At 34.7% G+C, this 12,330-nt stretch overlaps 1 protein-coding gene across 2 annotated transcripts; it reads left to right on the top strand.

The window, feature by feature from the left end:
• Positions 1–238: 238 nt before the first annotated feature.
• On the top strand, positions 239–10,619 carry LOC144967903 (zinc finger SWIM domain-containing protein 7-like). 2 transcript variants are annotated; one of them, XM_078905661.1, is made up of 7 exons: positions 239–342; positions 2,088–2,159; positions 4,277–4,298; positions 4,762–4,864; positions 5,589–5,667; positions 7,595–7,620; positions 8,389–10,619. In XM_078905661.1, the coding sequence occupies exons 1-7, from the start codon at positions 315–317 to the stop codon at positions 8,491–8,493; spliced, it is 435 nt and encodes a 144-aa protein (XP_078761787.1). In that variant the 5' UTR covers positions 239–314; the 3' UTR covers positions 8,494–10,619. The 2 variants fall into 2 exon arrangements, with proteins under 2 accessions (XP_078761787.1, XP_078761786.1); XM_078905660.1 differs by having other exon boundaries at positions 289–518.
• Positions 10,620–12,330: the final 1,711 nt, after the last annotated feature.

The following is a 12,330-nucleotide window of genomic DNA, read 5'->3' as shown; positions in this document are numbered from 1 at the left end:
AAAAAAAAAGGTCACTGGGAAGTGTTCATGAACTATTTTTATTATTGGAGTCCCTATGATTTAGGCTACTTTTTAAAAAGTTTGATAAACCAGTAAAATATTGAAATTGTCGTGATCAGGCAAACAAACTATTTGATAAAGAAAGAAGCGAAACAATACTACCTATAACTCAGCCTTTTATTAGCTATGGATAATTTGATCGCTCTTAATAAGAGCTTTATGCGCCTTTTATATTGAACACACTCTCTGTTTCCTTCTTGTTAAACTTTCACTTTCGCTTTTGCGAAAAAACTATAATATATTTCAAGAGAGAGATGGCGACAACATCAACAATACATATAGGTTTACATTCTTAACGCTCTATTTTTGCTTTTTGTAATGTACATTCATTAATGTCTCATTCACACTTAAAAGGGCTGATCTGAATACCCAAAACTCACTAAATTATCAAACTAAAACGCTCTCGGTCTCTGGATTGATGAAACTTGAAATTCAACTGAATTCACTGCATCCATGGAGTATGGAGCCCCTGAGTCTTTAGTACTTTTAGTGATATCTATCTAGATATCTATTTTGAATTAGAGCGGGGGGAGGGGGGTGTTAGTTTTATTTTTTTTTTTTTTTTTTTTTTTTTTTTTTTTTTTTTTTTCAATTGCTTACCTTTGACCTTTCATAGACTGTTTATTAGAACAAGAAAGCGAGTGAAGAGAGCAAGGAAATTATTTTTAGGTTCAGATAAAAGTTATAATAAAAATAGAGGAGCCAGCCATGCAACAAAATCAAAAGGAAAAAACAAGAAAAAAAAATAGAAAAAAATATGCCTTACACGGGAACACTGTAAACACTTTGTTTTCTTGAAACCAAGACACTTTCAAAGATGTGTTATAGCAATTTAGATAAGACATTCTAGAAAAACAATTGTGACAATGGCAATGGTTTTGACTTTTGTTACAGTGTTACAGAGCAAAATATGTGAATAAGACATTCTAGAAAAATAGTTGTGACAATGGTAGACCAGCACATTTTTATTAAGAGCAATAGCTACAATGCAATACCACGTATGCTTTAGCCTAGGCTACTTGCTAAATATGACTTGAAAAAATAATTAAGCATCTATGTAGCCTTTACACCATCAAGATCAATACTTGAACTCAGTACATTCCAGAAAAAGCAAACCTTGACACTATGTAGCAAGAGTACACATTTGTAGTGATGTGGGTAGAAAGTACATTTTTTAGGGTCTGTTTGTACTTTTTACATTTGCTGATAATAAATTTGATGTTTGGTACAAACAACCCGGGGGGGGGGGGGGGGGGTTAGTTCAGTTGATAGAGCACTCACTTCACAACTAAAGGGACCAAGATTTATCCCGGGTGCAGTCGAGATTGTTTCCCCCCCCCCCCTCCCCCCAGTCCATACAGCAGTAAATGGGTAGCTGGGTCTGTTAGATCTGGTGGAAAGTACTTTGCGATAGACTAGTGTCCTATCTGAAGGTTAGCAAGCAATTGCTATTTGTCCATTTCACACTATAGAAACCGGGATACATTCCAGCTCCATGGGTCTTAAGGCTCTGAAGGAGTACTACAAACAACACAATATGAAGATGAGAAAGAGATTTTGCCATTATCAAACTGGTAGATACTGAGAATGACATAAAAATGGGAGTCCTATACAAATTACAATGGTAAATAACTCACATTTAAAAATATATTTTAATATAAGTACAATTAATATATTATTATAATTCTTCTTCTTCGTCTTATTATTATTATTTTTATTATTGTTGTTGTTGTTGTTATTATTATTATTATTATTTTATTATTATTATTATTATTATTATTATTATTATTATTATTATTATTATTATTTATTATTATTATTATTATTATTATTATATTATTATTATTATTATTATTATTATTATTATTATTATTATTATTATTATTATTATTATTATTATTATTTATTATTATTATTATTATTATTATTATTATTATTATTATTATTATTATTATTATTATTATTTGCTAATGACTTTTAGTTGGAGGATACATGTGAGTGATATGAATTAATTTAAAATCTTTCAGGTGATGATCTTGAAAAGATGTGTGCACAGTTATTTGAGAATTTAAAAAGAGTTTACTCAGAGGATAAAAAATGTGAGTTACCACCCCCTCACCCCAAAGGTTGTAGAAATTGTATAGATGATCTTTCACAATAATTCTATGTTGGAATGATGGCAACAGGATCTTATGGTACCGTTGCAAAAGGGCATAATTTGGTAATTTTTTTTTTAGCATGCTGATCACTTATCTCAGCTGTCTTTGGGAATCAACTGGTGCGTTCTTCTACTACAGTTGTTTCCTTCTAATTTTCAGGTCGTAAGCAAGCACAAAAATCCGGCTTTAGACAGAATTTCATCCCAATACTTGGATAAAATCAGCTTATAATCATGTTAACTTTATGACTTTCAACTGCATAGATACTATTAAATCAATGAGTGAAAAAGATTTCTTTTAAAAATCCAGTTGCTTCATACATATCCAAACTGATGGTAACCAAGCTTCATTTACATCATTTCTTCCTCTTTCTTTATTGTTCTCTTTCTTTTGGTCACATAAGGTAAGGTATCTTACCTTTGTTTTGTTTTTTGTTTTTTGTTTGTTTGTTTTGGGGGGGGGGGGTGTTTGTTTTTACAACTTGACCATAAAAGAAATAGTAGCCCTTTGGATCCATAAGGATCTATGGAGCTGGAATTTGATTTAGTTTCTGTAGCATAAGTAGGACAGAACATTTGCTTGCTACCTTTTGGATGAACCTTTCTATTGCACCATGCTTCCCTCATAATGAGAGGGCCCTTTGCGCTTATTAACAACAAAACATCCTTCAAAATATTACCGATAATGATTATACAATGTATAATAATGATAATGATAATAATAATAATAATAATAATAATAATGATAATATGTTTCCGTAAAGAGATGGATTTTAAGACGTTTTAAAAAAGTGTTCACGGAAGACATTTCTTAGATGGTAGATTGTTCCATATTTTAGGTCCAGAATGTTGGGATGACTGATCTGCAGAATGAGATAGAAATGGCGCACCAGCTTAACAATACTAACTATTCACTCACTGCCAAGTGGATAGAGGGATTAGAAAAAAAAAGCTTCACTCAAGATTGAATTTGGTTATTAGGTTGTAGTCGAGTCCTATGGCCACACAGACACAAACACACTTATGTGGCTGAGATGGACAAGTGGATAAGATATTGCATCTTCACCTGTGAGAACAGAGTCCAGCTCTGTTTCGGTATCTCATTTTTTATTTTTCTAAAAAAGAAAATTTTCCCATAGGGTGAATAAAGGGAATTTCATCTCATATTGGGGCTTTCCTACAATCATTAGAAATGGTAACTTTACATAAGTATTCCTTCAGAGCCATTAGGTCCATGGAGCCGGAGATTAACCCGCTTTCTATAGCATGAAACAGACGATAGAAATTGCTTACTACCCTTTGGATATGATGCTAATCTATCACAAAGTACTTTCTGCCAGATCTAACAGCCCCAGCTATACAGTCACTGCTGGGTGGACAGTGGGGTCAGAAAAATATTGACGTTACTTGGGATTCATCTCGGTCCCTTTGGGTGCGAAGTGGGTACTCTACCAACCAAACTATTGGGACTTTACACAACCTACTTGAAAAATCTCCTCCAGCTTTCCTCATGATGATCCTTTCAGATATATGGAAATGGAAAAGAAACACCAGAATAGACAGTCTTGTCCTGCTGAATAAACAAATGCTACAGCCACTTATCACATAACAATGCATTTTGCGTTTTTTTACTCAGAGAGAGAGAAAGAGAGAGAGTTGTCCATCTGAAAACGATTAATCAAATCATTATCTCTTTCTCTGTGTTAGGGAGGTGTTGGGGTTTTTTTTTTGGTTTTTTGTTGTTGTTGTTGTTGTTTGGGTTTTTTTTGGGTTTTTTTTTGTTTTTTTTTTTGTTTTTTTGTTGTTTTTTTTTGTTTTTTTTTGGGGGGGGGGGGGGGGGGGGGGGGGGGGGGAGCAGGTGCCAAGCAAAATGATTTAAGAAAGTAGCACTTAAAAGTGACAAATTTGATTGGAAAACTTAATTTGCTGAATATTAGGTATTCAACCAGTGGGCACTCTCTTGAAAAACCTCCGAACAATTACAATACATTGCCTTATTTAGATAACTATTTTTCTGATATTCATTACACTCACATTTCAATAATTTTTTGTCCACAGTGCCTCACGATCTCCTTAGTGTGTAAGTATAGAATTATTTGTAAATATTAAATCACAATACCTGATTTGGTAACATTGGTACGATGCTCACAGAATTCTGACACTCTCTTGGGAGAAGCCAAAAAGTGTGCTGGAATCCGAGTGTGCCAAAATCAGATGCTCATGGGAGGGAGTGACTTACTTTGTAGATAAAATTTGGTCACCCAACTCTAGCATGCCATATTGTAGATCGTGCTGGAATTCAGCATGCTAGAGAATTCAGCGAGCATTGTAATTATTGCGTGCTTGTTGTTGTTAAGCATCTGCAGCCACCAACTGCTGATGATGGTGATGATGACAATTATGATGATACTTCAGGCAGGATAAACAAAGATGTACTTCACCAATTCATTCATGTGTTAAGATTGCACCAATATTTATAATCTTATACACTTTTGAAAATCAGTCAAATTGAACTTATCATTCTTCACAATCGAATGTCACAGGTTGCAGTTTGTGTTTCAAAGTCCTTTGATGCCCGCTCTGGAACTTGTAGAAAAGGAGGCTGTGACAAGAATTTTGTCACAAAGCAACAGAGAAATATTTCAGGTGGGCTTTAACTTCTGTAGTAATCTTTTTTTTTTGCATAATATATGGTTATGTTTTTTGTCGGGAGGTTGGGGGGGGGGGGGGGGGGGGGGTTTGTGTTTTTTTTTTAAATTTTGATTGGGTTTTTTGTTATTAGCAGGAAGATGATTATGTACTGTTGGAAGCAAATGAATCAGTTGTGGAAAGAATAAACCCTCAAAATACCAAGCAAAACAACAAAAGAAAAATAAATGATTGTAGAAGAGAAATCCAAATTATACAAACTTGTGCGAACACCCCACCCCAACTCCATTAAAAAAGATAAGGATATTAAAAATAAGATTTCATCTGCCGATATGGCATCAGGTAGGTCTGGCATATTGGCAGATGAAATCCCCTTTTACTTTTACAGTCTTGTCCTTCATGTGAAGCGTTGCTGTTTGTATATATTATAAAGAGCTTTGCACTAAGTAAATGCTCAAGTTTAAGTTTAATATCAGTTTAATATGGTTAAATTTAAAGTCACAACCGTACGAATTACGATATTTTGCAGTGAATAAACTGCATTCATCCTCCTCAGTTAAAATATTATTTTAAGCCAAAATTAAAAATAATAATATATAATATTAATATTATAATTATATTTTCAATTCCCATCACATGATTTACCCTGACATATCACCAGAATGAGACGTTGGGTCACATATTTTCTCATTAAAACTGACAGATTGTTTGTAAATTTCAGGTTGTTGGTTCATCTGGTACTCCTTACATCTGTTTTCCAAATTTGAAGTATTGCCCTTGTCCAGCTTATCAATATTCCGGTAATTTTTCTTATTTTTTCTTTTTTTATATATATATATTACAATCATGTCATTGATAATTTTGCACGATTTTGGGAATAATGACAGTTTTGTGGTTAACATTGCATGTGGTGTCAATAGTCAAGCAAAACAATGTCTCATTTTGCAGTGAAGTCAAGCTGTGTTGTCGTTGTCTATGATTCTATGAGTGACAATGATCACAAAATTTAGACCATTCTCTTCTGTTCTTGGGTTAGACACTATATATACAGGCCTGTAAGTCTTCCGTCTATTGTCGGATTTCCGACAGTACGATTTTGCTCTATAAGTGCTAAAAAAAAAACAAAGAAAAAGATAATAGTAAAAATAAAATTCGTAACGCCAAAGAACAGAACCAATAAAAAAAGAAAATAAAAGACTTTTATTTTGTTCCTCGAAAAAATTAGATTTTTTTCCGTTTCAAATGCCGACTTCAAAAAACAAAACAAAAAACTTTTTATTTGTCGCATCAAAGACAAAACATGCCGTCTATCAGTTAGCTATAATACTATCATGCCACCTACACGCTCCGCGAGACGTTTATGTATTCACTGCCTGGCTACTGTGCCACAGCCAGCGAGAGAGAGGTCACGAAGTTTGCGCGAGTTGTCTTCACACACACACACACACCTAGTCAGTAAATAACGCACACACAGAAGTGTGTCGAACCGAACTGGAAGGTTTCTCTCTATTTTGCTACCGACACACATGCATATCTCCGGTTCTTATTTCTCAGTCTCTATATTTCTTTGGTTCCGTCCCAATGTGAGACGGAAAAAAATACTGCGAAATAATGTTTTTCTTCGAAAGCTCTCACACCACCACACCACCTCCTCCTCCTCTTCTTCTTCTTTTTCTTCTTCTTCTTCTTCTTCTTCTTCTTCTTCTTCTTCTTCTTCTTCTTCTTCTTCTTCTTCTTCTTCTTCTTCTTCTTCTTCTTCTTCTTCTTTCTTCTTCTTCTTCTCTTCTTCTTTCTTTCTTCTTCTTCTTCTTTTCTTCTTCTTCTTCTATAAGAATTAATCCAAATAAACGAAAGAATCGCGTAAACGTTTAACACAAACAGGAGCGAAGATACGCAGCTTCCCATGTCGAGCACTAGACGTCTAGATACCATGCTAGATACACATCCTTCAAAAGGGTAGGAATTGTTCTCTTCCTTTCATTTTACAACTAACTCAGACCTGGGACCTCAAATAATTGGGATTTTTTTTTTTTGATACCATAAAATAAGGACCTCATTATAAATAAGTAGGGGAAAGTGACATGATTTGACTAGTCAATTGACGTGTCATATCTGTGTTGTGTCCATATTTTTGTCCTGTTGTATCTATTTTCGTGTGTTCAAAAAGTTCCGACAATTTTTTCACCAACCATTTACAGGCCTGTATATAGATTATCTCTAAAGGTGCCGAATATCTGTCTTATACTGTAATTAGTCCTTCAGGGCCTAGGCGCACGGAGCTGGACTTTATCCTGGTTTCTATAGCGTGAAGCCAACTATAGCAATTGCCTGCTACCCATTGGATAGGATGCTAGTCTATCGCAAAGAACTTTCTGCCAGATCTAACTAACCCAGCTAACCAAACACTGCTAGGTGGACAGGGGAGTCACACAAAAAAATCTTGACTGCACCGGGGATCGATCTCTGTCTCTTTGTGTATGAAGCAAGTGCTCTACTAACCAAGCTATTGGGACCCCCATGTCTTATTCTGTATGAAAATGGAAATAAAATTCAATGGCCTTCTAGCGGATTAGATGAAACACATTGAGCATGATGAGAGGCTAGAAAATATTTTATATAAATATATGTGTATGTGCTTTTTTAAAAAATATAAAACAATGATTTGACAGTCAAACAATCTTACTGACTTTGATTTCCATTTTATTTTGTTTTGTTTTGTTTTTTCAGTATTGACACATGAGGATTACATAATGGTAAGCAAGGGAAAAAAATTGATATATTGATAAAAATTTGAATCCTGGTGGAGATGTGATTTCATGAGTGTTTAAAAGCTTTCTCTCACACAGCCTTATACAGACAGGTTGTAAACAAAAAGCTGCTTTTTGAAACACTCGACTTGGGAAGAAAAGCACTTTCAAGGGAAACAGTCAAATGTATAGTGTTAGTTGTGGGAGGTGATATCTTCATGTTTACTTTATAAACGTCATCTGGTTATAGAGAGAGAGATGGTACTAATCTGTTACAATTATAAGGGGTACTCAACTTGGTTTACTCTTTTTACCTCTTTTATTACAATGTTTGACAATTTTAATTTATTAAAGATACTCGAGTCTTACTCGAGTCTTATTTGTAAGATCCATAACCACTGGGCTACAGTAACAACGATAAAACAAGTGAAAACAAATACTTTCAGGCCTTTTGACCAAAAGTTAATTTTAAATCACTTAAATAGAAAGTATTTTTAAAAAATCGTTTTAAAGAAAGGACAATTTATTAAAATTTTACATAAAGTAAGTTATACCTCTACTATTAAGAGTAGATGCACACTATAAGTATTTTATGTTATGATTTTGTTTGAGTTTGACCGAAGGACTGATACATTTTCCTCCTTTTTGACAAATTGCCATTATCATCACTGACAAACGAACAAAATCTACTTTATCATTTCTGCACAATGTCTTTGTTGATAACATTTTTTTTTCAAAATTTCCTTTATTTTTCACTCTTTCAAATGAAACCAGTGCAAGCATGTCCTAGCGATGAATTTAGCTCTTGCCATGGGACTATATAAAGAGATGACTTTGTCAGATGAGGAAGTGAGTCGAATAATTCAAGACATGGACTGAATTCGCAATTTATATCTTGGAGCACATGGCTTAGCAAAGCAACTCCAGTTGTCTCACAGTCAACGGATGGTGAAAGACTGACACAGAATAAATAAAATAAATGAGCTCAGGAAACTTGTTATGAAAGTGACAAGTAATAAATAAGATAAAGATCTAAAGCAAGAAAGAAAAATACAAGAAAATAAAACATCCCAAAAAATCAGTCTACCTGAACTGGGGATTGAATCTCAGACCTTCTGATTGCCGGTCAGATGTGCACTTGTGCAGATCTTTATCTTACTCCGGTGCAGCTATGTGGTCTAGTGGTATGACACTCGCTTTCGAATCGGAAGCTCCTGGGTTCAAGCCTTGCTCGATGCATAGTTGAGTCCTTGGAAAAGGCTGTTTACTCACATTCTCTCACCGTACTCAGGTGTGAAATGAGTACCTGGCCATTAACAGCATTGTCTGTCCGAAAATTTGTCATATCGCCTAACAGGCGTCATGTCCCGTCCTAAATGTTAAGTGTTGTTGTTGGCCAGGGACCCCCTGTAAACCCTTTGAGCATGTTTAGTGGATATTGCGCTATATAAAAGCTTACTTTTTTTTAAAAAATGACATTGAAGTTTCCATTTCATTTGACTAAAATTATTTATTTCTTCGAGCTTCAAGCAGCAACATTTGCATGAAAGTGATTAGAAGATTAATTGGACTTGAACAATATATGCAAAAATCTGTGATCACCTCATTTCTCCACTGCGTTTCAACAGATGATAATCCGCAGCATTTGTCTTGTCCAAGTGAATTAGGCTTGATGTTTTTATTCAGTATTTTATGATATATGGTAATGTTTTACATTATGTTGTTTTTTTTGTATCCTGGTATTGGTCAATATGTTGCTGCTATTTATAAATCTGGGTGGGGTTCCTGACCTCCCATAGTGGGCAGGGAGGTACATACTGTGTCTTCTATCCCCTTATATTATCTGTTTTTCAACATGCTTTCTGTCTTTGTCTTGGAATGAGATTACTTGGTTTTGTCCTGGCCCTGGCCGGAATCCTGGCTGGGAGTGAAACAGTCAAATGCATAGTTATTGTTTTGGGAGATGATATTTATTTCCTTGCAAATCGTCTCTCTGTTATGTATTATTATATTTATTTTGAATGTATAATGTAAGCATTTGAGTGAATTCCTCTTTGTTGGATTTTGTGCTTGTGTCCGGATGAGACTTATAGGTGATCTCAAACTAAGTACATTGGTGATAAGCTCTTGGAATCTACATCTGATTCCTATTCGTTCCCAGTTCCCTTTTGTCTTACTTTCTCTTGGGTGCTTTAATTGTAATACTAGACTTTTTACTATCCCATTTTCTTCCTTTTTACTGGCGCTTATATAACCTAAATGTGTTGCAAGCGCCATAAAATCCTTAAAAACAAAAACAAACTATTTATAAATAAGATTAGCTACATGTGACCCTATGTTGCATAATTTGTCGAGACAAACAGGAAAGACATGAAAGTTTGGACAGTTTGATTCCCAAAACCCATTTTTGCCAATAGAAACAGATTAGAGAATTCCTTAGATGTAGGAATAGCAAAATTCAATGAAGGTTCATTAGCTTTGCATAGATTTTGTGAAGTTCAGGGGTAATGGATTGGGAGGGATACAGTGAAATTTGAGAAATGAGGAATCATTGACGGATATATTTTTGGTGATTTCTCAGCTGCTGAAAGTAAATAAAAAATTTACCAAGAAAAAAGATTAAAGTTAAAATTAAGACAAAAGAAGAAACAGATTGAATGAATCGAAAAGTAGAATTGGCAGGAGCTTGGTAGATATGAACTATTTTTTTTTTTTCTGTTTTCATTTTTAAAATGTTGTACCTATGCAGAGTACGTGAAGATTTGAACCTGTTTATAATTCAATAACCTTGATAATGTTCTAATTTAATTATTATGAATTTGATCTCTTGATGATGCTTGTAGATGCTTTTAACTGATGTTGAAATCTACAGGTATAACTTACATACTCTGAACCTTTGTTCTATATTATGCTTTATTTTATTCACTTTTTTTTTCATATCATCATTTAAAACATTTAAAAATTAATTGAGTAAAAGTAATAAATATCAATTGTTACTTTAAAAATTTGTGATATTTTCCATTTTCTTTTTGTTGTGTGGCTCATAAAGGAGCTGTTTTAAAACTTTCGTGGTCCATTTTCTTAATAAAAAAACAAAAAGTGAGCGTTTATATAGTGCAATATGCTCAAAGCACTTTACAAGGCCAACAGCAACACTTAACATGGAAAGACAAGAAATGGTGCCTGTTTGGCGATAGAATTTTTTTTCCGACAAAACAATTCTGTTAATGGTCAGGTGCTCATTTTACACCTGTGTATGGTGAGATAATGTGAATAAAGAGCCACCATGGTTACAGTAGTGAAAGCTGAACTGTTGGTAGCTAATATATGTTTTTGAGATATGTGTTCACTTGATAGTTATGTTCAGAGATTTCAAAGAAAACCAGCATTCACTATGCATCATTATTTGATGATGAATGGTACCAAACTAATTGGGGTAATTTTCTTGAATGAATAGATAATGCAGACCTGCCGTTCATACCGATTAATCGGTATCATACCGATTTGCAAGACCTTTTTTTCGTATTTACCGATTTCCCGATTTACTTGCCGATCATACCGATTTCCCGATCTGCATGCCGATCGTACCGATTTCACCAAGTGACCAAGGGCCCGCAGCCCTCCACCCCTCTCTTTTACGTTTACTTTGTGCTTTACGTTGCACGTTAAAATTTTCAAGTCTCGTGAACTTTGACCTGTCCCGCGATACCTCGATAGATCACATGACGTAGCGAGCCTCTTTGTGATGCCCTCACACAGATAGAAAACACACACGGCGCGTTATTTAGTTTTCATTTCCTTACTTTGTGAAGCGACAGCGAGCTGTACTGGTAAACCACCGCGGTCCCTGGCTTCTGACTCGTTACCAAGTGCCACCATCTTTAAATAAGTTAGTAGTCCGATTGCCAGATTGGCGTTGTGCGTGCCATTTTGGGTGTTGGGGAAAAATAAGGGGGGGGGGGGGGGGGGGGGGTTGTGACGCTTTGGTTAGTTTGAGTGACAAGTGTCAAATTGTGACACTTGGGATCGACCAAAAAGTTAAGGAGGCTATTAAAGCCTTATGTTTTCTTAATAAATATTGTTTCTTATGCTTCAACCTCTAATTTTACGTCTCATACTGATTTTTTGCCCCAGATACTGATTTTTTTACAATGTCATACTGATTTCCTTTTTCGTGAAGTGGCAGGTCTGGATAATGGGTCATTATTTTATCAGTTTGCAGCTAGCATGGTTTAATTTTATGTTAAATTTGTAAAAATTAAATATGGCCACCAATAATTTGCATTTGAAATTGCAAATTATATGAAATGCATACCATTTTGTAAAAAAAAGTAGGGGCTGCCTGAAGCCTGTGATCATGAAAATACTAACGAAAGAGTGAAAATGGAGAGGCTTCGTATGGGAACAATACAGACAATGGACATTTCAGGTACAAACCCTTCATCAGCACCTTACTGGTGAAAGTCGTTCATAAATTTGCATAGTGATGGCATATTATTTTATTACATGGCCAAATAGAAATTAACTAAATGGGCATCCGTCAAAGCTTGGGACAGTTATATGGGGAGAGAAAATATTCTCTTTAAAAGAAAAAAGTCCTTTCAACCTCATCTAAAGTCAAATGTATCAATGTTTGTTTGTCATTGCATTTAATACATGTTGTAGTCTGATAAAGCAAACAAACAAAAATACAAACTCAAAAGAGATATTCTCTTA

The sequence above is a fragment of the Berghia stephanieae genome, chromosome 3 (genome assembly GCF_034508935.2).
Source record: "Berghia stephanieae isolate SIO BIC M18660-M18661 chromosome 3, UCSD_Bste_1.3, whole genome shotgun sequence".
Lineage (NCBI taxonomy): Eukaryota > Metazoa > Mollusca > Gastropoda > Nudibranchia > Aeolidiidae > Berghia > Berghia stephanieae.
The sequence above is the reverse complement of the archived record's forward strand: the minus strand, read 5'-3'. Positions and strand labels throughout refer to the sequence as shown.